Genomic DNA, 22,259 nt, shown 5'->3' on the forward strand with positions numbered 1-22,259 from the left:
TTAACAAAAGACATGCTCGAAGGTGGCAATGCGGCAAAGGCAGATGGAGAAATGGAACGGTCTTACCGTAATGCCCCCATCGACCCTGAGGATTCAGGAGTTGAAGATAGCAATGAAAAAGGCCGGTCAACGCTGCTGATCCGTCCCCTTTTTCTTCCTCTTTGGGATAGGGATCGACTTGGTGCCGCAACCGCTTACGTAGTTTTCCTCATTGCTTTCAGGCTTGACGGCGTTTTGCGGTTGCGGCATGCTATGTAAGGTATTAGTTTCGGCTGAACTTTGACACGGTGGAAATTCTCACCTGCCCGGGATGGAGATAGGTTTAGATTCAAGAGGTCTCCTAGGCTGGGCATATTCATTTTTAATCGATGTGTTGAGGGCATTCTGCTCGAAGTTATACATGTCAATGCTGAACTGGTTTTGATGACCGTCCTTTTGCTCTCTGCTGTTCACGGTGTTAGATCCGGCACGCTTTTGGCATGATGGAACCATACGCATGGCATGTAAGGCATTCGTTGCTCATGAGGAGCGCATTGCACATCTTGCAAGGAAAAGGTTCCGCGGCCATCTTGAGGCGACGAGGCGGGCGCAGCGTCTGCGAGAGTCTCGAAAAGAAGTTGTCAAGAGTGTGCAGGGAGTGAGAGTCTTTCGGTCAGTGTGGTAATTGTGAGGATATTGGGGAAAGTAGGAAGCAGAGAGTCTATCTCTGGCCGGCAGCTCTCTGCATTTTATACATGAAGTGCTCCAGAGGCTCACAAGGTGTTGTTGCCTCGCATCTAACCGTGTAACATGAGCTAAGATTTTGTTCAGGTACCTACGAGCTCTACCTTGTTTGAAGGATGCATAATCGAGTGGCAAATGCCTCTTTAGAAGAGACCTCGCCCATTCTGTGACCCCCAGAATGCTGGCCACTTTCGAGTGCGACAGACGGTTAACCGGTCTGCGAAGATGGGGGCCGCGATCGCGATCGCGATTACAATGGCTGAGGTTGGTGTAAGCCATCTCCTGGCACTAGGGAAAGGGTGCGTGAGGGCCAGGTCGATACTTGACTGGCCTTTTCAAGGCGCAACACTTCATTTCCAACTCGGAGGGCCCGGCTGCAGTGCAAGGGCTGTCGACGATGTGGAAAGCGGGCTACTAGAAGTACCTTCTGAGCGGCATCAAGGAGTAGTCGTGAGTGGAAGGGGAACATAGCTGGACGACAAGGGAATCCGGGCGTCAAATGCGACGTCCCATCGACGCTGGGAAACGCTCACTCAGCCCATTCTGGAGGGAACCGTGTTGTTGCTGCCTTCATGGTGCTACTATAGAACTTGACTACACCCACCATTGTACTATGAGCCACAGACACATATGCTATCTTAGCCGAGCCGGTCATCTTTCATGACACAGCAGATTGAATCGCCCTGCGGGCGTCAAGCAAGGCTGCGCGAATATATCTCTAAATTTACCTATTGCGCGCGCGGTAGCACACCAAAACTGAAGGATAGCTGGCGTTGCAGTCTCAAGTCTCAATCCAAGTATCACCAGGTTCGGACCCCGCTCACAGAAGAACGTCATTTCTGAGCTTCATCCACCCATCCTACCTCAGATTACGTACCCAAGGGAAGGACTGCTTTGCCGCCTTGAGATGCACCGAAAATAGCAACTGCGTGGTAGCACAGTGCTGAGGTGGGCGACCAACTATTAATAGCAGTATGCTCAATACTTGTCAGCGCTTGCCAGATGATGAGATGAGCAAAATCTCCAAGTACTTTGACAGCTCGTCCGTGGCTAAAAGGGTCATTGGCAAGACGCTCGTTGCACCGGTTGGAAAAGGGCCAAGGGGTGACCAACGACAGAGGTTGAGCTGCCATCGCAACAGGAGGGGCAAAACTAGAAGCCACCCGATTTGATGTACAGCGGCACGAATACTTTCAGATGCCTACATGCGTACGGACGGCTGAACAAGCTGACGTCTCTTTTCTTTCTTTGCGATTTTTAAAAGATGGGCTTGCAGAAGTCAAGGACGGAGAAGAACGTTGCTGCTAATTTTCCAGCCTGCAATAAAAAGCGCTGAATAATCCACCCTCAACTGTGGCTAGTGTAGCGCCGTTTTTAACGGGTTACCAGCCCCAAAGTTCCATCACCAGCCCCATTATGATGGCTTGCCAATGACTCTCAAGGCAAACGCGAGAAGAAGAAAAAATCAACGATTGAGAAGACCGTCATCTCATACGGACGATTTGCATCAATTATGGGAATGATCTCTTTATAAAATTGTCGAACCGTCACGCGCTCAGTGCCAGCCGCCGTCTGGAACCATGTCCACACCTGCCAGCGGCCGAAAAGTCAAGTTTGTCGCCACTGATCCATCTCGCGGCGGCCTGCCTTTGAAGCGCAAACAGGTCCAGCACGCCTGCGAGTCTTGTCGCCGCAAAAAGGTTCGTCAATTGTGTCCTACGATCTTGCATCTCCCGTCGCTCGGCTGACTGACGCCTGACTGACGCGTCATGGTAGCGGAGATGTATCCATGCAGAAGATGCGCCCGATGACGCTTCGCCAGAGGACAGCCGTGGCGCGGATTCGTCGCCGTCCCACGCCTCGTGAGTCTTACCTTGCTCGGATCAATCGATAAACTTATAAACATGAAGACACAGGAGTGCTAACGAACCAGACCCAACAACATCGGCCGCAGCGTCACGCCAGTGAGTCGCGTCTCACTGCCGCCGCCAGTCGCAAATGCGAATGGCATCCTTGGACGCCCGCAAGAGCAGTCTTTTCAGCCACCCAATCGCCCAAATGGAAAGTTTCAGCGTCCACATCAAGATGGGTCATTCCGGACGCGCTCCTCCCGCTTTGTCGGCGACTTGAACCCCGAGGGCATGTTCATCGAGGCTACAGCCTCCGTCTCTGCGCGTGAGTCGTCTCAAAAGGGTGACGTTGGGATATGGCTCCCTGCGGGCGGCAGCCAGTCGTCGCAGTTCATCACCTCTCGACCACCGCCGATAATGGACAGGTTTCTCCTGCCCTTTGTCAAAGAGCACTGCCTCTCATGCCTGCCCCCCGATGACGACTACGCAAAGCTCAAAGCCACATTCATCCAGAAGATTCACCCCATCTTTCCTGTGCTCCCCCTATCCTCTCTCAACGAGCCTGCAATTAACCCCACAAGCATCATTCAACGTCAACTAGTATGTCTAGCCGCTGGAAGCGACCCAGACATGACACAATTCCTGCGACTGCAGAACAAGGGCGGCGTCTTGTTGTCTCCGCAGGATTATTCGCAAGCGCTGTCCTCGTCCGTCAGAGCTATTCTGGAAACGTCCCTCATTACCGACCGTGTGGCGCATATTCAAGCGCTGGCAATGCTCTCGTTCTATGTTCAACCAACATGCGCCGAGGAGGCAGATTTGCCCGCGCAATTGGGCGGCAGGGCTATTCACCATATCCAAACTCTGGGCCTTCATCTGCTCCGCTATGACGCACCTAATTGCGATGATCTCAACAATTTATTCTGTGCAGTCTGGGCGCTAGATCGCATCAATGCCGCAATGTATGGCCGCCCCTGCCTGATGCATGAGAGAGACATCGGTGCCGACCTAGACGCCTGTATTCGCAAGCGACCGCCTTGCTTTCGACTTTTACTATTCGTCATCCAGTGGCTCGATCAGGTCGTGGAGCTCTATCGACCAGGACCAAGCGAAGAAGCTTCTGGTGTCGACAAGGTGGCCTACATCGACTTGCCAGTCCTGGAAGCAATGATTGTCAACGCGGACGCTCTCAAGGTATCTTCCTCATTAATAGGTAAGCGCCTCTGCTTCATCATCCTCTCTCTTCTCAGAATTAACACTACCTTTAGCTACAATCGAAACATTTTACCATGCCGTCATCATCCTGTCTTGCCGACTACCCAGGCCAGGCACAGCACCCGCTGCTTCCACTCTCCCTCCTCCTTCAGCCAACGCCCGCCGGTCTCTGGCAGCTGACAGAATTGCTTGCGCAGTTCCGCGAGACTGTCTCAGCCCGGCGCCGTTTGTTCCTTACGCCGTCTCGCTCGCCTTGAGTGTTGAGTATCGGAAGATGCGGCATAGTCGACTGCCCATGTTCCGTGCCAGGGCCATGAGTTCCTTCAAGCGAAACTGCGAGCTGCTGCGGCGCTACAGCAACCATTTTTGGAATGCAAATGTCGTCGCAGGGCTTGGGGAGCGAGTGCTGAAAGAGATGGAAAGGGCAGCGACCACGCTCAACAAGGACCACACGCCTCCTGTTGCCGCCGCCGAGTCCACCTTAATTACCAGCGCCCAGACAATGCCGACGCCAGGGATCACGGAGTTGCCTCTGCACGATCCGGACGGCGTGAATGCAGCAATTGATTCGGCTATTGGCATGGACAACACTGTCAACTTTTCCCTTGTGGACCCTGTGTCAGGCCAGGACGTCTTCGGCCACATTGATCCAAGCTTCAATCTCGACGCTGTAGAGGACGCTCTGGAGGCGAATTTGGACATAGGCCTGCCATTTACTTGGGGCGATTGGGGTCATTACGCAACCTGAAACTTCAGCCGCACCGTGTTGATTCTCTCTTGCCAAGCTGTCGCGCTTGGCTGACTCCATGTCCTCAGCTCTGCGGTTGAATCGAATGTCGGCGTCGAATCGCCGTCTTGAGGGCTGCCCGCCATTGCAACTCTTGCCTCGAACCCTTATAATACTCTAAACTGCCCCGGGAACCACTGGGTTATGATGCTTTCATATTTACAAAGGCATTTACCCAGATATTTATGCAGCTACATCTTACTCGCCCGCGCAGCATCGGGCCCGGGAAAGAGTAAAGAACGACTCAAGTTGGATTTCTTAGCGGATTCTAGTTCTCTAAAGCTCATGTGTCTAAACCCGCGTTCACACAACGGTACAAGACGGTTACAAAGCATACACACTCTCGCACCTAACATTATGTATTAGTGCCCTGGATTACACCCTGTCTTCCGCCGCGTACCGGACTGTGCGAACACGTCCCCTTTCCTTTTCATCGTCGTAACCATCCATATCGTACAGCTCCTTCGCAGGCGGGTCGCGTATCACCGGCAGCTGCGAGGCGTCAAACACAGGGCGACTGAACCGGTTGTACGCGATGAACGTGTCCCGATTGCCTGGGACCGCGTTCACCGGCGTCGCGACATGCATCGATATGCGGCGAATCGCGACCGAGTCCTCTGTGATGGGCTTGATGCCCATGTATGTGTAGACAAGGTTGAGCGCGGGGATCGACAGGCCGTGGATAACGATGGAGAAGATGACCAGCCAGTACACCGCCGGCACGATCGCGCGCGCCAGGTCCGTCTCCTCCGCGTCGCCCTCGCCCAGCTTCGGGAACAGGTGGCGGCTGTGCTCGACGTAGAAGACGGCGCCGACGCCGATCGGGCCAAAGTAGCCCATGAAGAGCGCGTCCTTCCAGTTGGCGCAGCTCGCGGGCATCAGCTTGTAGGTGAGGAAGATGGCGGGGATGCGGCGGAAGAGTAGGACCAGGACGCCGAGGAGGAGGAGGCGCGGGTAGGTCAGGCCGGTACCGTCCGGGTCGTGGAAGGCGGACCAGGGGATGACGGTGCCGACGTAGAGGAAGCCGCCAAAGTTGAGCAGCACGTCGATGCACGAGTTGACCTCGTCGTGCCGCCGCTGCGTCTCGGCGAGGTACGCGCCGTCCCAGTTGAGCGCGCTTCCGGCGACGAAGCACGCGAGCAGGTCGTCGGTCCCGATGGCGCCACAGGTGCCGACGAGGAACAGCCCGAGAGCGGCGGGGAAGAGGAGATACGACTCGGTGTCGATCCATTTGCTGTTGCCGCCAGTATTAGCTTCTTTGCGATTGGAGTCGCCGAGGTCATCGTTCGAGGGGTACCTACCGCTTGAGGGCGTACTTGACGATCCAGCAGGAGCCAAAGCCAACCACCGCGCCGTACGCGACGGATAGGAGAACAATGTACAGCCAGGTCTCGACAAACCAGTTCATCAAGGCCACGCCGACACCGCCCCCCAACCTGCCCACCTCATCCCCCGCGCGAGCCACGAGCATCTTGGCCGCCGTGCCGGCCCCCACGGCCGCACCGGCGACATCCTCCGCGCCTTCGACGCTGGGAGGGATGTCGGCGTGGCGAATGAGGTAGACGGCCAGCATCAGGAAGAGGAAGCCGAAGCCGTCGTTGGCGCCGGCCTCGGCGGAGATGAGCTCGCGCAGCGGGCGGGCGACGTACTTGTCGGCAAAGGGCCCTTTGGCGACGGCCTGCGACAGGATCGGGTCCGTAGTGGTGACGCACGAGGCGATGACGAGCGCGGCCAGCAGCGTGACGCGCGGCACGGCGGCGAGCACGCATAGGCTGGTGCACAACCACATAATGGTCATGATGGGGAGCAGGCAAAGGGCCATCTCCCGCCACCGGTGTCGGGTGTACTGCGCCGGAAGCTGGTACCCGGCGATAACAAGCTGGATTCCGATCATGACGCGCATGATGCCCTGCAGCGATGGGAGGGGGGTCGGTCAGTCAGTCGTGCGTGTCAGAGGGGAGGGTGGGCGACGAACGAGCGTGATCTCGGGAGTCTGCCCCTTTTCCGCAGACCCCCATCGGTCGCTGTCGAGGAACTTGGCAGCGATAGGCCCTAGGATGATCCCTAGAATCACCGCGGGAACTATGCAGCAACAAAACTGTGAGTTTCTCTTGAGCTTTACGCGATTGGTGGGTGGTAATACTTACGGGCCTCTCCCAGGTACCACACTTGCTTGAGCTTCACAGAGATGACGCCAGCAAGAATGATGAACGCGCCTAAGTTTTATGAGCAAGGAATCCTAGAGGCTCAGCTCCATCGACACTGACCTAGGACGCCCAGGACAATGTTGAGCTCGCTAACGTCGAGGGTCGGCATCTTGGCGTGCACCAACTGGCTGTGGCAATTTTGCTGAAGAAATTATGTTGGATCGTCGATGCTCTTCTTGTCCGGCAAGAAGATGATATATTGGTAGAACTTGAAATATGAAATGATAAAAAGAGACAAGAGACCTGATAGGGAACGCAAGAGGGAAAAGAGGGAGATGCCGATGCAGAGACAGCAATATCAGGCAGGACTAACAGTTCGTCGAGCTTGACACCACGAATCATTTAGGTGCAATGATAACTTGTACGTGTCAAGGAAATCTCTCCCCTGTTCTCTCTGGGAGATTGATTCTGAACAATGAATGGGCGAACAGGGCAAAGCACTCGAGTTATACATGGTTGGCGTTGGTGATGTATGTCCGATCAGCAGGGGTTGGAATGTATTTGGAAACTTTCAGCGCGCCAATATATCAGTTCTGAGGATATCTGAGATTCAGATTGTCTCAAAGAAGCAGGGAATCAGAGTTGCTGTCAGGATAGAGCAGTTCCCAGCCCAAGGGGTCCCGGGAGCTCACAACAGGGGTTTGTGGAGTACGGTTGCACTGTATTTGGCTCTAGTTCTTCGATCATCTCGTATATTAGCCGTCAAATATTCTTATTAAGACGAGATTTAATCTTGATTCTTTGTCTGACCGTTGCTGATCTCAACGTAATACAGAGCATTCAGCTCTTGGCTCTCTACGCCGCCTCTACAAGGTTAACCCCGTGGACTTGACTGCCCAAGAACACAATGGACAACTCACAGATACAGAGAATGCAAAGAGAATGAGCAAGCAGACAAAAAGATTCATGTTTTGGCCAAGTCTAGAAAAAGAGACGTGCCGCGATGGTGACGCACGCCATGTTTGCAACAGTTCTCTCTCAAAGCGCATTTTCTCTCTGAGACAAGACAACGCGCGGTCAGAGGCACATCTCGGCCAACCATCTCTACGATGTGATTCTTGAAAGACAGAGTTCGCAGTAGGCCGATGGCGAATGGCTCTTGGCAGGTCACCTTTCGGACTGCCCGCCCAGAAATGCCCAGCCCTGGGACCGTGCTGGAGGGTGGGCTGCCCAAGACGGAGCTGGAGCGACCCAGAGGAGCGGCCAAGCAGCGGCTGAAGGCTCCGCCACTGGTGAATAGGAGAAAAATAATAAAAGGTGGAAACGTGATCTTTCGATATGTTGCAAGGCTCGAGTCTTGGAGTCGATCTTCATATTTTCTGTGTTGGTAGTGGCGGTAGTGGTAAGGTCGGCAATGAGTCGCGTGTAAGTCGATCATTCGACGTTGGGATAGAGTCGCCCGGGAACACCATCTTGACCAGGGTGCAATTATTTCCGACAGCAGCAAAAGTACCGAGAAAGCGCCCAGGACCTGTCCTGAGTACTGGCGAGCCTTCTCAGGTGGCATAGCCAAGCACCAAGCAAGCACCCAAGCCCGCCAAGCTCTACCCCGGGTTTCGCCACGGGGATGAGAGCCAGGCATTTCCGGAGATATACTCGCGGTGCCTGTTTCGAGACGTGCAAGTGTGACGAGAGGCTTGATTCTGTTACTATTTTCTTCTTCTTTTTCTCGTATTTCTCGCTGCCTTTGAACAGCCGTAGCCGCCAAGGGCATGGTCTCGCCGGCGGCTGCGCTACTGAGATGCCCACAGTCGGATATCAACTGCGCTTTCCAGTCCCAAGTTCTTCATTTATAATCCAACAAAATCTCATCGTGGGAACTTTTGCTCCGTTACTTGGCGAAACCGCTGCGCCGCATCGCACTATTCTCGCCCTTTTCATAGCCATCTGCAGGACAACGGTCGGAAAGGCATACCGCAGTATTTCTCCTAGTCTGCCTGGCAGTTATTAGAGATGCGCTTGGCATATTATAGAATTGGCTGCCATGACTTGGCGCAAATAGCACGGTGATGTGATGAGACGGTGGCCAAGAGCTGAGGCTTGTATACCAAGGACAACCTCACACGGTAGTGCCTCGGCGGGAACCACATTTTCTGTTTTCTCGGAAGGGAGCTTAGGTACTGTAATTCCACTCGCTCATGCTCACCTGGACGAGGAGAGAAGAGGATTGTTATAGTTGAGCGGAGTCTGCAGAAGACTACTGACATGATTGCAAGCCGCAACTTGAGTCTCATCGTCGTCAAGTGACTCGACAACCGCCTGAAAGGCATCCATCACAGCAACGCCCTCTAAATGCAAGAGCCGTCTCGATCAAATAGAAAAACCGCTATCATTTCTATCAATTCATCCCAAACAATGTTCTTGCATCCCAACATCTCCAAGAAATAAGTTAGTCGTCATCCGCGTGTGACTGGCTTCCCCAACCACCAGTTAGTCAGACAAGGCAAATTCTAGCCGTGCATCTTCTCCCCTGCATTTTGCTTTCGTCAACCCTCTGTCTGCAAGTCGCCCGCAAAAGCAAGACGATCGCGATTATCATCCACCACACGCGCGTACTCCAACAACAGCCGCCAAGACGTATAGCTTCATGTCCTCCTTCCTAAACACCGCATTCGCCCAGTTCCTGCTCTCCGTCGCAATGACCTCGGTGTATTCATCGTGACTAAGGAGGTACTCCATGACCGCATGAATCCGTATATGCCATATTGAAGGGCACAAAGTGCACCCACGGAATCATACGGTTATCGTGCCACTCGGCGTAGATCGTGGCCTTGAGCGGCATGCTTGTTGATCTAAGAAATGCCCGCCAGCGGTCGCTAAACGAGTTGCCGTCAACGTCAGGCAGGTACTTGTAGCGGTACTGCTGCTTCATGGGCATAGGCTTGGCAATACTCATGTACGGCCCGGTGTACGAGCAGGTGCCCCTTTGCGTCTTGGGTGGCTCGGGGAAGCACTCGAGGCAGACAAACGAGACGTCCGAGACGTTGGCGAGCCACGACCCTACGCGGCCATCCATCGCCCGCGCGAGGCCATACTCCTCCGCCGACAGCAAGTCAAACGTCGGCGCAGCCGCCGCATCGCCGGCCTCGACGCGCGCCGCCGTCGTACCGTTCATCATCTGCACCCAGCGGTGCTGGTGAAAGTGCCACCAGTTGCCCGCCTTGTTGCGCCCCGCCCGACGCGGTGCCGTGCCAGATAAGTGCGTCCTTCTTGTCCAACCGCTTGACGCCGCTGCTCCAGCCGCCGCTGTACAGTGCGCGCGAGGAGAGGTACATGGCGCCGGGAATGAGGATCTCGTTGTTCGTCGGCAGCTTGGAGCCCGCGAAGAGCGGGAACAGCGTCGTCGTCGTCGACATGCTCACGCTCCTCGACAAAGGTGCCGTGGAGGCCACGCAGGTACGGCTGCAGGCACGGGTTCTGCGCCTGCGCAAAGTTGTGCACGAAGCCGTGCTGGGCGTTGTATAGCGGCGGCGTCTGCCGCTGCTCTCGTGGGTACTCGATGGGCACGTTCAAGGAAGCGAGGGCGCTGACGTTGCGGGCTGGACCATCGGGTGGGCAGGTTTCTCGGAAATAATCCCAATAACGGTTCGCATCGTCTGATATCCAGCTAGGGTCGAAAATTTTTGCTTTTGATTGTTGTCGACGTCTTGACGCCGCTGTACGTACTGATCGCGAGTTCTGGTGCAATAAGCCCTCACTGCTGCTGCTCCACCTCGACGTATTTATTAATTGTTTCCCAGGGCGTTAATATTTGTGTTTCGTCCATAATGTTCAAAGCCATATCCAAGTCAGGCAAGTTCGACCCCTTTTCAACAAGCGCCGTCCAGTGCTGGATCCATGGCTGTCGGTCCGGGTCGTTGGTGACCATGATGACCCGTTTGTTGCGAATTTTAATAACTTGATGTAGCGACGCAGCTTGTATCCTCATTTCGTGAGGCTTCAGCGCCCACAGTAGATTGATGTCATGGTGTATTCTGTCAAAAAAACTTTCTATCACGATGGCGTAGTCTTTGACGGCCTGCTTGAACCACAAGTCGAAGCCGGGAGGAGGATGTCGGCCACGCCGCTGTCGGTATCTTTGAGCGGCTTCGTGCAAGTTAAATGATCGTTGCCTAAGAACATCTTCAAAATGAGCGGTCGCGTTGGAAATCAGCTGGGTGATGGGGTGCGTGTCGGGGGTCGGCGAAGCTGCGTTGGGGCGGATCTTGGTGATGCCAGGATACGGCACGCTCGCAAAGGCCAAGTGGAGAAGCCAGAAGCCAGAGAAAATCAGAAAAGAATGAAAGGCAAGAGCCGTCGGCGGCTAGGCATAGATATCGACGCGACAACTCCCAGCAGACTGCGCATGATTGGCTGGGTTGTGTGCTGGCCATTGGTGTTGAGCGAGGGTTGGAGGTTGGCAAGCAGCGAGAGCTGGGAACAAGATGCCAAGAAATATTCAGGCTGACCGAGTCGACTTTACGAAAGAGCCTTATCGTTAGTTACATAATCGCAGCCTGGAAAATAAAGGATTTATCGACTGCATTTCGTTTGTTTGCCCTTGATGGGCTGGAGGGGCGTGCAGCACAGATGTCCACCGGGAGTGTCCGAATAACAGGGCGATTGGCCAGTAAGAATCGTCACCATTGCACAAATCTGCACCTGGCTTCGTATTTGCAACTATCGACTTGACCAAACCAATACTGGGGATGCAGCAGGGTCAAGCAAAAACACATGATGACCATAGGAACACTATCCAGTGCAATGAAAACCCCTTCTTCCGAGGCCAGCCGACCGTTGAACCCGTCGCTCAACTCCGCCACTCGCCAACAAGACCGCACGAACAGGCAACTGGCCGCAACCGCCGCGCCTACATTTCAGATTAGTGGGAGCTTAATACGTGAGCCTTGCATCGATAGCGTCGACTCACCAACAAGATACCAGCGTCTATCCCTCATGTTGAGGGGCCAGCCGATGCGCCGGTAAATAAAGTAGAGCAGGAGACAGAAGATTGCAGTGAAGAGCACCTGCGTTGCCAGACCCGCAATCATCAGGTCGACGCCGACAGGGCTCTCAGCAAAGATGGCGGCGAGCGAGCCGCCGCAGCCTATGAAGCATAGACACATGAAATCACCAAGGATAAACAGGGTGGCAAACCAACGCGGGCTGACGCTCCCAAACCGCGCCTGTTGGTATTGGCGTTGCAGACTGCTGATGCCGAGATAGAGAGACGAGGAAAGAAATGTAGGGCCAAGGGTCAGCCCAATAATGTACCTTGTCGAGTTAGCATGCATTAACTGTCAGTTGGAGAGAAGGGGTGGCTGTACATGATGTAGGCATTCTTGTTAGTACGGCTGTAAGAGAGCTGAACTTTGGCAATGTAACCAAGCATCTCCAAAAGTAGCCCGCATACCATGCCAATGGCATATCCATAATACCTTCTAAATAGAACTGCCAAAACCAAGTGTACTAGGAAAAATATGACAAATGCGGTGGTGAACACGGCGCTGGGTGCTAGGAGTGGCGTGAAGGGTAGGGCGCCGATACCATTCGGTGGCATGTTGGTTTCGTTGTAGGTGGAATCCATAATGAGGCCAGTTCACAGAATATCGACGAAAAAAAAAAAGAATAGATAATTCTTTTAGAAGAAAATCATGAAGGAAAATTCACCTTTTAACAGTAACTCAGCTGATGCTGGCTGCCACGCAACAACCCGTTGAACTGCTACTCAACTCCCGCTAAACCCCCGCGAAACCCCCGCGAAACCTCCGCACAATCGCCGCCCCGCTTCACCACCGCATCACCCAAACGAAACCGACTTCTACCAATAGGGCCTCTTTTTTCTGTCTTTTGGTTTTTTCCGGCGGCAACAATGCGGCTCAAACGCGGCGTGGAGCGCGAATCATGCGACTTTTGCCACGGCAGGAAGATAAAATGCGACCGCGCGCCGCGCGCCGCGAGGGGGATCGATGGCTGCTCGGCATGTGAGAGGCGCGACCTTGCCTGCCTCGTCGACGACTCCGGCGACGTGCGCCTCCAGAGACGCCGGCGTCTCGACTCCGTGCAAAGAAGCAACCCGAAGCCGCCAGCCACTACGCAACCGAGTTCATCCGCTGCCTTGCCGTCTCCGGTCCGGGCGGCAGGTCAAACGCCAACGGTCACCGCAGAGGCTCCTTACGGAGTTCCTGCTTGACCTCAACGCGGAAAGCGCCTTCTTTCTGGATCAGATATTCATGGGAAACCTCGCATCCGAGTGGACGACAACAAACGATACGTATACGGGGGGGCTGGCCATGGACGACCCCCTAGCAGTGCCGACCTCGTCGGATGTGCCCTCCGACGACGACCTGGCGCACTACCAGGACCTATGGCGCGACTGCGCCCTACCCTCCGCCGACCTCTTCCGACAGGCCGTCCAGGCGTACTTTGACCACGCCGCCATGGCGCTGCCCATTACGTTTGAGGACGCCTTCTGGCGCGACGTGCGCGCCAAGGCCGCCAGCCCTGCCTTCCTCTGCGCCGTCGCCTGTCGCGGCATGCCGTTCACCCGGCACCCCGAGCAGTGGCCGCTGCAGCGGCGACTGGCCCACCACTTCAAGGACCTGTTCCTGCAGCGGCAGCAGAGCAGCAGCGCGCCGCCGTCGCTGGACGACGTGGAGGCGCTGGCGCTCATGGTCGACTTCCCCTACGGCGAGGTGTCCGGCCTGGAGCGGCTGTTCCTGTCCAAAAAGTCCCTGGTACTTGTGACGCTGGAGATGGGTTCGACGACCACGACCCCGCTGCTCTCTCGGGCTCCGGAGCGGCACTCCCTGCTTTTTTGGCACGTCTACGGGCTCGACGCCTTCTCCTGCCTCGACGCCAAGACTCCGTCGCGCATCCCCGAGGCGGAAGCGGCTCGGCCGCAGCTCACGCAGCACGCGGGCTTCGGGTACCTGGACGCGATGCTGTCCCTCGCGCTCGTCGCGCGCGCCATCCTGCAGACGCTCAGCGGGTCTTCCCACCGCGGCATCACGCACGCCGACGTGGACGCGCTCTACACCCAACTTGAGCACTGGCGGGCCGTGTCGTGCCCGCCTCATTTACGGAGCTGGCGACGTGACGATGGCGAGTCGGCTCACCTTGATGTCCAGCGGGCTGTGCTGCACCTGCTGCGCGTCAACTGCTACCTGCAGATCGAGAACTGGGTAGACGAGCACGGCTTGAGCGTGGCGAGCGTCGCTGACCTCGCGACCGGCGCGCGCGTAGAGTACGAGAGCCTCCGGGCGGTGCAGGACGGCGCGGACGTGGCCGCGTGGCTCGGGGAGGACCGCCACGTGGGGGACTTTGCCGTGGTCGACCTCGCCCCGAACATCTTGCGGGACATCAGCGCCGGTCTTGGCGTCTGGACGTGCCTGCACGGCGTGCGGCAGGTTGACAATTCTACGTATCAGGTGCACGACCGCTCTACAAAGGGCTTGCTGGAGATGCACCTGGAAACGGCGAGGTTGTTCCGGTCGACCGTTGCGGCGGCGACTTCGCACAGCGACACGGTGGCAGTGCTGGGACGGGTTGATGAACAAATAGCCTCGCTAAAGAAATCTATGCCATAATCGGGCCTTGATGGGCTCTCGTCAACGGGAACTTTGTCGTCGGGACCCTGAACATCATTGCCGAGTACAGGTTAGTTTCGCCAAAAACGCCACGGAACCAAAAGTGCCTGGCTTCGTATCGCAGCTGAGGAATACTACGTCAGGAACAAGGCTTTTCCCAGGTACTCCAATGTATTGATTAATCTGCAGCATTTTTTTTTATCCGCTGTTATCGCTACTATTATGGCGGGATTTGCATTGTTTGGGTCCTCGCAAGAGACTTCCCTTTCATGCTAGCGGCCAACCCGCCACTGCTTCAGCTCTTCCATTTACATTACCAAACCGTTGCAAGGATCACATCGTCCGACCTCTCCTGCAGCGGTGCCGATTGGCTGGATCGAAGCACTCGATCCAGTAATTGTTTAAAATCGAAATGCTACGAGGCGCTCCACGTTAAGAAATTTCCCCATGGGCGCGGCTCTGGTACCCCATGGGCCCCGACCGCCTCATTATTTTCCGTCTGGCCCAATATCAGCTGGGCGTCAGATATTCACACACAGGGACGATTAAATGGGCAAAATCCATAAGGCTAGGGTTCGCCATAGGACAAGCTCCGACGCCAAGCGGATCACCAGGCGCCGCACGCTCCGAAACTATTTGCAATTGAAATCGACTCTCGGCGTGCCACCTTCCTAATTAAGGATGTAGATAATATCGACCTTGTGAGTCGACCTTCTTCATTTGTAAACTTGACGATAACGCTCCGAATACAACGTATACTCGCCTGACCTGTCTTTATATATTAATGTCTTCTCAGTAGCTTGAGAAAATGGGGTTGGTTCTCCTCGCTTCAGCCAGGACTCTCTCCCACTTGGCCTGCACCTCTTTGCCGTGACAACACTCGCTGCCTGCCTCGGAAATGCGTACCTCTCTCGCGTCCGTGCTCGCGGGACTGGCCGCGACCGCCTCGGCGGCCGTCTTGGAAGGCCCCCGGGGCGAACGGGCCTTCTCGCTCGAGCCGACGTCATCCGCGGCTGTCGCGTATAACCCGGACTGCTACTGGCTGTACCCCGTGGGCGTGCCCTGCCCGATCGAGGCCGCCACCTTTGACCAGCTCATCGACCACGACGACCCGTCTCTGGGCACCTTCAAGCAGCGTTACTGGGTCAACAACGAGTTCTACGCTGGCCAGGGCGCGCCCATCGTGGTCAACGCCCCCGGCGAGAACGCCGCCGACTACATGGTCTGGTACGGTACCAACTGGACCCTCCCCGGCACCTTTGCACAGAAGATCAAGGGTGCGGCCATTGTCATGGAGCACCGCTACTGGGGCGACAGCCTGCCGTTCGACAAGATGACGACCAAGAACCTGCGGTACCTCACGCTGGACAACGCCATGCGCGACATCATCTACTTTGCGCGCAACGTCAAGCTGTCGTTTGACAAGGACGGCTCGACGCACCCGGACAATGCGCCGTGGGTTCTCTCCGGCGGCTCCTACCCCGGCGCCCTCACGGCTTGGATCAACTTCTTGTACCCCGGCACCTTCTGGGCGTACCACGCTACGTCGGCCGTCGTGGAGTCCATCGCCGACTACTGGCAGTACTACGTGCCCATTGAGTCGGCGATGCCGCGCAACTGCAGCAGCGACTTGAAAAAGATCATCAAGAACGTGGACGAGCAGCTGGACAAGGGCGACGAGGCGGCTAAGACGGCGCTCAAGGCCAAGTTTGGCCTCGCCGGCCTCGCCGACGACGACTTTGGCTACGCTCTTTCCGACGGCCTGCAGAGCTGGCAGGGCACCCAGTTCTACACGGGGCCCAAGAACGTCGAGCTGTACGAGATGTGCGACTGGATCGAGGGCGTCGGTGGCAGCAACGGTACTGGCAACCCGGTTCCGGATGAGAAGGGCGTCGGCAAGTGCGCCGCCACGGCGAACCTCGCTCGGTGGTATCGCGAGGTCCATGTCCCGTGGAATTGCAACAGCACCACCTACTGGGCGGGCGTCGGCAAAGACAGTGTCGCATGCTGGGACACGCACAACAAGACCAGCCCGTACTTTACCGATCGCAGCACCCGCAACTCGTGGAACCTGCAGTGGCAGTGGATGCTTTGCAACGAGCCGTAAGTCTTTCCCGAGTCCTTTTCAAGCGGCACACGCAGCTAACATGAGTTTCCTTTGATAGCTTCCAGCTTTGGCAGGGATCCTTCCCCGGTGACACCGGCCTCGTCTCTCGCTATGCGCCCACGCAGTACTTCCGCGACCAGTGCGAGCGTTTCTTCCCCGACGAGGACGGCTACACCTACGGCCTCAAGCAGGGCCGCACCACCGAAGAAATCGTCGCCAAGACGCTGGGCTGGAACAACTACGCCTCGACGCGGTTGGTGCAGGTCAACGGCGAGTACGACCCGTGGCTTACACAGACGGTCTCGTCGCCGCTCCGACCGGGCGGCCCGATGGAGTCGACCGTTGATGCGCCCATCTTTGTTGTGCCCAAGGCCGCTCACTGCTCTGATCTTGTCATGAAGAACGTTAACACCAACGGACCGCTGGGTGAGATTGCTCACCAGGTCATTGATATCATTGCCAAGTGGGTAGGAGAATTTTACGAGGAGAAGGGAATCCCCCAGCCTGGATTCTAGAACGAGTGCGAAGAAGCTGGTGTGTTGTGATGATGAAGAAAGAGAAGAAGAGAGGGGGGAGAGAGAGGAAGAGGGAAGAGAGAAGAGGAGGGGAGAGAGAAGCGGAGGGGAAAGAGAGGACAGTGGTTGAGTTGAGTGTCAGGCGTGCCTGCGGACAAAGCTGGCTTCTAGCGGCTATTGAGATGTATCAATAGGTGTGTCTTTATTTTATTCACGGGTAGAATATTATGGCCTAGGAAATATAGCATATACGGTATTTTACCATTATTTTGTATTCCTTGAACAAAAAAAGCAAAAAGAGATGAAAGACGCTTTCGTACTGTCAAGTTGTGGCGCTCGAGACGAAGGATAAGTCGGCTTCTTGTGTATCGTATTAAGAAATTGTCTAATAGACATGACCGCAAGTACGGTACGACTTTTCACTCGCTTTCTTAAGCCTTTCTGAATATCGGAGAGGGATCAAGGATTGATAACAAAATTCTACAGATTATTTCAGATGGACACTACCCATAGTGATGGATGGCTGCTGCAATCATCTCCCCTCGACGCAGCACACAGCTCGTAAAGAGGACTGCACCACACCAAAGGAGCCTCCCCGATAGCCGATTTCATGCCACTGATCAGTTATTCGGCGACCTCGATTTCCAAAGTCGGCTCGCGCGGTTTGCGATTGACGCAGCCTTTCAGCCCCGGGCAGCCGCTGCGCCGAAACTGACCCCGAAAAGCCTCAGCCAAACTAACACGGCGTACCCCCAAAATGCAAGCCCATCTATAGATGCACCGAGACAGGAGCGGGATGCGTACAGGGTGTGCAGAGTCTCAAACAAGAGACCGCCTGCAGGAGTCGATGGAATGTTTGTTCTGGCGGTGTGTACGTGCATGAATGGGATGGGAAGGGGTGTGCAGCCTTTTACGCCCGTCTCGTTCACTACGAGACTAAGAATAGCAAACAGCAAAAAAATCGGTACTTGATGGTGCTACGAAACACACAACGGGCCGGGTTGACCTGTACGATACGTGTTGAACTTGTACAATACGGGTAGTTGCTGGTGTCAATGGCATGTGTCGTGAGTAATTCGGCAACCGGACAAGACGAGTCGCATATCGATACACTTCAACGATAAAGACTCAACACAACTGCGGGGTATCGTAATGTCCCGTCGTAGCATCAGTTCAGTATTACGTTGAATTGTAAGGTGAATGAAGAATATCGCTCGCCACTTCGGCAACCCATCCCTGTCTGGCTATCTTGATGCCGAGTGTCTCACCACACCACGAGATTGAGCCGCGACACACACATCACACGTCATTGTCGAGATTTCCTTGCATGCCAAGACCCAAGCGACAGATTGGCTTGCCGTTGCATGCATGCAAAGCAGAATCTTGCCAAATATCCGTACACCGCCGACAGGGTGGCAGGTGAGACAGTGGCCTGTGTTTGGCGGGCGTCGCTTGTCCATAGGCTGTTGTTGTACGAGTCAATCTATGATCCTGTAGGAATATACTTGTGATCCCTCCCACCACTCTCTTCTGAAACTGTTTCGCCAGTTTCTCATGTCTGCCTGCATCTTTTATTCTTATCAGCTGGCACCTCTCTCCCCCGGCTTGGGTTTAGTTGTCCAACTCATCCTCCCCAGGCCAAGGAGGTGGCTCAGTCGAGCCCACCACCTTTTGCCAATGTCGCGGCTCGCAAAGACGGGCCTGGAAGGGTTTGGACGCGAGCCACGACGCGGGTTGAAATCGGGCTTGGCCGCGCCACGAATTGCTGCAACGAGTTAACATTGAACCAAGAGAGAGAGGAAATGAGTTCGGACAAAGAAGGGATGGAACCGGGAGTTTCATTTTGAAGGCAAGCAAATACCCAAGGTAAACAAAGAAGGATTTCCGTCAACCGACCAATAGAGAGGCTCAGATTGTCTTCGCCAGCCTCGGCTCCGTGTCGCACCGGACCCATCGTGTCTTGAGTTCTTGGCAAACAAGCTCCCTCCTGCTGGCGCCGCCACAGCTTCTCGACCCGGCAGTGATTCTCGGAGACGACCTGCCGATGACCGGACAAGGGTTGAGTGTGTAGACGAAAATCTAGTCCAAACTTGTGTCGCTCTATCTTGTTTTGCAGAGTCCCCTCTTATTTGTCTCGAAAAAAAAAAAAGTTAAAAAAAAAAAGGGTGTCTAGCTGCATCAAGCCAGATCTGATGTTTGCGGGCGTCTGAGCCTTATTGAAGTTGCAAGCTGTGGTGCGGGCTGCGGGCGCCCTCATCTTCAGACACGCAAAATGTTTACTGGGAAACAACTACCTGGTTTTCTGGATTGCCCAGACGGATGGTGGCTTCCACTAGCTTGCAAGCCATCTTCAGCCAGATGGTCCTCCCCAGACGCCGCTTCTTTGACTACCTTCTTTGTTCCACCTCGGCTCATCATCGACGGGTCCCATGTGTGTGTGTGTGTGTGGCGAGAGAGTGAGTATGTGGTGAGTGAGTATGTGGTGTGGCCTTATTATGCAGCTTCCTTACTCCGTATTATCCTCTTCATTTGCTTGTGTAAATAAATCTATGGCGTTGGTCAGGTTGTGGGCAAGGCACCGTGTAACGGGCTGAGCGGCCATTTGAATAAAATACCCTTCCCACTGGGACAAAGCAGTGCCAACTACAGTAACTAACTATTCACTTGAACACGAATCAGCCAACTACTAAACTAGCTAACAGATGGATGGATGTGGCAATTGTTTGCAATGCCGAGGACAACTCTAGACCCAACTTTCGACTTGGAACTCATCCAGCTAGTTCAACTCGGTAACTAGTCTGAATAATAGCGCGCAAACAGTTGGGGCCAGCGGGCGAGAATTAAGCATACTCTTCTTCCCCGCAATCTTGGCGGTTGTAGATGGGCAGAGTTGGTGGGACTATCCATCTGCATGCACGCCTCCCTGCTTCTCCTTCCCACCCTTGCCCTTTCCATTCCCCTCCACCTCCATCTCAGACGAGACGGTCTGATGTGTGATTGAGTTCTTCTCCTCACCAGGTGTGTGGGGAAGCAGCCAGAGTTGCGCAGAGGCTTGTCTTGGATGGTAGCTGATTGTCCAACCTAACCCCATTCCCGAGACAAACGGGAAAATAAGAAAAACAAGTATATATAGATGTGCTGCTTGCCCAACCCTCCCTCGTCTACCGCATAGACAGACCAGTTGACTTTGCCTTGTCTTTTTGCGTCCTTGCTCCTCCTCCCCCCTCCTCCCCCCTGCTGCTGCTGCTGCTGTGCTGGTTACACACAGAACCGTGCTGGGTTTCTAAATTTATCAACACAACAAAAGAAAAGAAAAGGGCGAAAAACATCACCATGTCCGCTGAAGCCAGGCCCGTCGGTGCCGTTGAAAAGGAAGCCTGTGACATCGTCCACCTCGAAAAGGATGCCGGCAGCGCCAAGGTGCTCGCCGATGGCGATTCGGGCGATGAGCAGATCGTCTTCACCGAGCAGCAGCAGCGCAGCATCATGAAGCGCATCGATCGCCGCCTCGTCCTCACCGTCGGCGCCCTCTACTGCGTCTCCCTCATGGACCGCGTCAACATGAGCGCCGCCAACATTGCCGGCATGGCCAAGGAGCTCGAGCTGACCGGATACCGATATGTGAGACCATACCTCCCTTCTCTATCCTCTCCGATACCGACTGCATTGTCTTCCCCGTGTCCACTCATCACCTATACTAACCATGGTTGATAACGCAGGCCATTGCAAACCTCGTCTTCTTCATCACATACATCGTCTTCCAGCCCCCCTCCACCATCCTCATCCGCGGCATCGGCCCCCGTGTGCACCTCTCCATCATCACCTTCCTCTGGGGCGTCGTCACCCTCGGCATGGGCTTCACCAAGAACCACGAGCAACTCTCCGCCCTCCGCGCCGTCCTCGGCATCTTCGAGGCCGGCTTCTTCCCCAGTGCCGTGTACCTGCTGAGTACCTGGTACACGCGATGTACGTTGTCCCCTTCCCCATCCATTCCCATCCCGTCCCCAGACAGACACAATACTGACTCTACTACCTCACAACCACACAGATGACGTCGGCAAGCGGTACTCTGTCTTTTACATTGTCGGCTGTCTCGCCGCCGCCTTTTCCGGTATTCTCTGCTACGGTGTATGTTTGACTTGCAATATCCCCCACCCTTACCCGTCCTTATACCTGTCCTTATACCTGTCCTTATACCTGTCCTTATACCTGTCCTTGTACCTTTCATTACCCGTGTCCATGCACTAACATCCCCCCAGCTCATGCAACTCAACGGCCGTGCCGGCCTCACCGGCTGGCGATGGATCTTCCTCGTCCAGGGCCTCATCACCGTCACCCTCGCCACCGCCGCCTACTGGCTCCTCGTCGACTTCCCCGACTCGGACCGCCCGACGTGGAAGTTCCTCACCAAGCCCGAGCTCAAGTGGGTGGTCTCGCGCATCCAGCAGGACCGCGGCGACTCCGCCATCTCCAAGTTCGAGATGAAGAAGTTCTTCGGCAACGCCCTCGACCTCAAGATCTGGGCCTTTGCCGTGATCTTCTTCAACACCACCACCATCACCTACGCGCTCGCCTACACCCTCCCGCTCATCCTCATCGGCAACATGGGCTTCTCCGTCGGCCAGGCGCAGTGCCTCGTCGCGCCGCCGTACGTCTTCGCCGGCTTCGTCATGTACGCCAGTGCCGTGCTCGGCGACCGCTTCCGCGTCCGCGGGCCGCTGATCATCTTCAACATGCTGCTGTGCCTGGTCGGCCTGCCCATCATGGGCTGGGCGCAGAGCTCGGGCGTTCGCTACTTTGGCGTCTTCCTGGTCACAGCGGGCGCCAACTGCAACGTGCCGACCATCATGTCCTTCCAGGCCAACAACCTCCGCGGCCAGTGGAAGCGCGCCTTCTGCAGCGCCACGCTGGTCGGCTTCGGCGGCATCGGCGGCATCGCGGGGAGTCTCATCTTCCGCGACCAGGACAAGAAGACGGGCTACAAGCCGGGCATGTACGCGTGCATTGCCTGCGCGGCCCTCAACATCATCCTCGTCATTGCTTGCGACTTGGGCTTCAAGTATGCCAACGACAGGGCGGACAAGGGAGGCAAGGTCCCCGAGAGTCACGAGGATGACGGTGCGCCGGACTTCCGATACACTTACTAGTTGTTGGTCTTCTTTGTACCTGGCCTTTTTGTATTGGCCTTGATGGTTGTTTGAGTTGGATGTCTTAAACGAATAATGGAATCTTTTGATACCTCGTCAATTTATATTTCTCAATTTCTCTCAAGTTTCTACCTTTTTAA

At 55.4% G+C, this 22,259-nt stretch overlaps 7 protein-coding genes across 7 annotated transcripts; 4 read left to right on the forward strand and 3 right to left on the reverse strand.

Moving 5' to 3' along the window:
- Positions 1-126: 126 nt before the first annotated feature.
- On the reverse strand, positions 127-498 carry ISF_07015 (hypothetical protein; the record flags this gene model as incomplete). The annotated part of the gene is made up of 2 exons (XM_018850619.1): positions 127-250; positions 302-498. The coding sequence occupies 2 exons, from the start codon at positions 496-498 to the stop codon at positions 127-129; spliced, it is 321 nt and encodes a 106-aa protein (XP_018702264.1).
- A 1,805-nt stretch (positions 499-2,303) lies between these two features.
- ISF_07016 (Transcription factor) lies at positions 2,304-4,536 on the forward strand (the record flags this gene model as incomplete). The annotated part of the gene is made up of 4 exons (XM_018850620.1): positions 2,304-2,423; positions 2,500-2,585; positions 2,657-3,786; positions 3,842-4,536. The coding sequence occupies 4 exons, from the start codon at positions 2,304-2,306 to the stop codon at positions 4,534-4,536; spliced, it is 2,031 nt and encodes a 676-aa protein (XP_018702265.1).
- A 414-nt stretch (positions 4,537-4,950) lies between these two features.
- Positions 4,951-6,891, reverse strand: ISF_07017 (Na(+)/H(+) antiporter 1; the record flags this gene model as incomplete). Its single annotated transcript, XM_018850621.1, has 5 exons — positions 4,951-5,809; positions 5,877-6,484; positions 6,551-6,657; positions 6,723-6,791; positions 6,843-6,891. 5 exons carry the CDS (start codon positions 6,889-6,891, stop codon positions 4,951-4,953), a joined length of 1,692 nt encoding a protein of 563 aa, XP_018702266.1.
- A 2,553-nt stretch (positions 6,892-9,444) lies between these two features.
- On the reverse strand, positions 9,445-12,348 carry ISF_07018 (Lipopolysaccharide-modifying protein; the record flags this gene model as incomplete). The annotated part of the gene is made up of 6 exons (XM_018850622.1): positions 9,445-9,915; positions 10,056-10,389; positions 10,481-11,085; positions 11,504-11,631; positions 11,692-12,035; positions 12,089-12,348. 6 exons carry the CDS (start codon positions 12,346-12,348, stop codon positions 9,445-9,447), a joined length of 2,142 nt encoding a protein of 713 aa, XP_018702267.1.
- A 285-nt stretch (positions 12,349-12,633) lies between these two features.
- On the forward strand, positions 12,634-14,333 carry ISF_07019 (Fungal transcriptional regulatory protein; the record flags this gene model as incomplete). The annotated part of the gene is made up of 3 exons (XM_018850623.1): positions 12,634-12,822; positions 12,929-14,290; positions 14,325-14,333. The coding sequence occupies 3 exons, from the start codon at positions 12,634-12,636 to the stop codon at positions 14,331-14,333; spliced, it is 1,560 nt and encodes a 519-aa protein (XP_018702268.1).
- A 915-nt stretch (positions 14,334-15,248) lies between these two features.
- Positions 15,249-16,972, forward strand: ISF_07020 (Peptidase S28; the record flags this gene model as incomplete). The annotated part of the gene is made up of 2 exons (XM_018850624.1): positions 15,249-16,453; positions 16,516-16,972. The coding sequence occupies 2 exons, from the start codon at positions 15,249-15,251 to the stop codon at positions 16,970-16,972; spliced, it is 1,662 nt and encodes a 553-aa protein (XP_018702269.1).
- A 3,333-nt stretch (positions 16,973-20,305) lies between these two features.
- ISF_07021 (phthalate transporter) lies at positions 20,306-22,119 on the forward strand (the record flags this gene model as incomplete). Its single annotated transcript, XM_018850625.1, has 4 exons — positions 20,306-20,593; positions 20,692-20,938; positions 21,021-21,100; positions 21,232-22,119. The coding sequence occupies 4 exons, from the start codon at positions 20,306-20,308 to the stop codon at positions 22,117-22,119; spliced, it is 1,503 nt and encodes a 500-aa protein (XP_018702270.1).
- Positions 22,120-22,259: the final 140 nt, after the last annotated feature.

This window comes from Cordyceps fumosorosea (assembly GCF_001636725.1).
Source record: "Cordyceps fumosorosea ARSEF 2679 chromosome Unknown scaffold_19, whole genome shotgun sequence".
In the NCBI taxonomy this organism is placed as follows: domain Eukaryota; kingdom Fungi; phylum Ascomycota; class Sordariomycetes; order Hypocreales; family Cordycipitaceae; genus Cordyceps; species Cordyceps fumosorosea.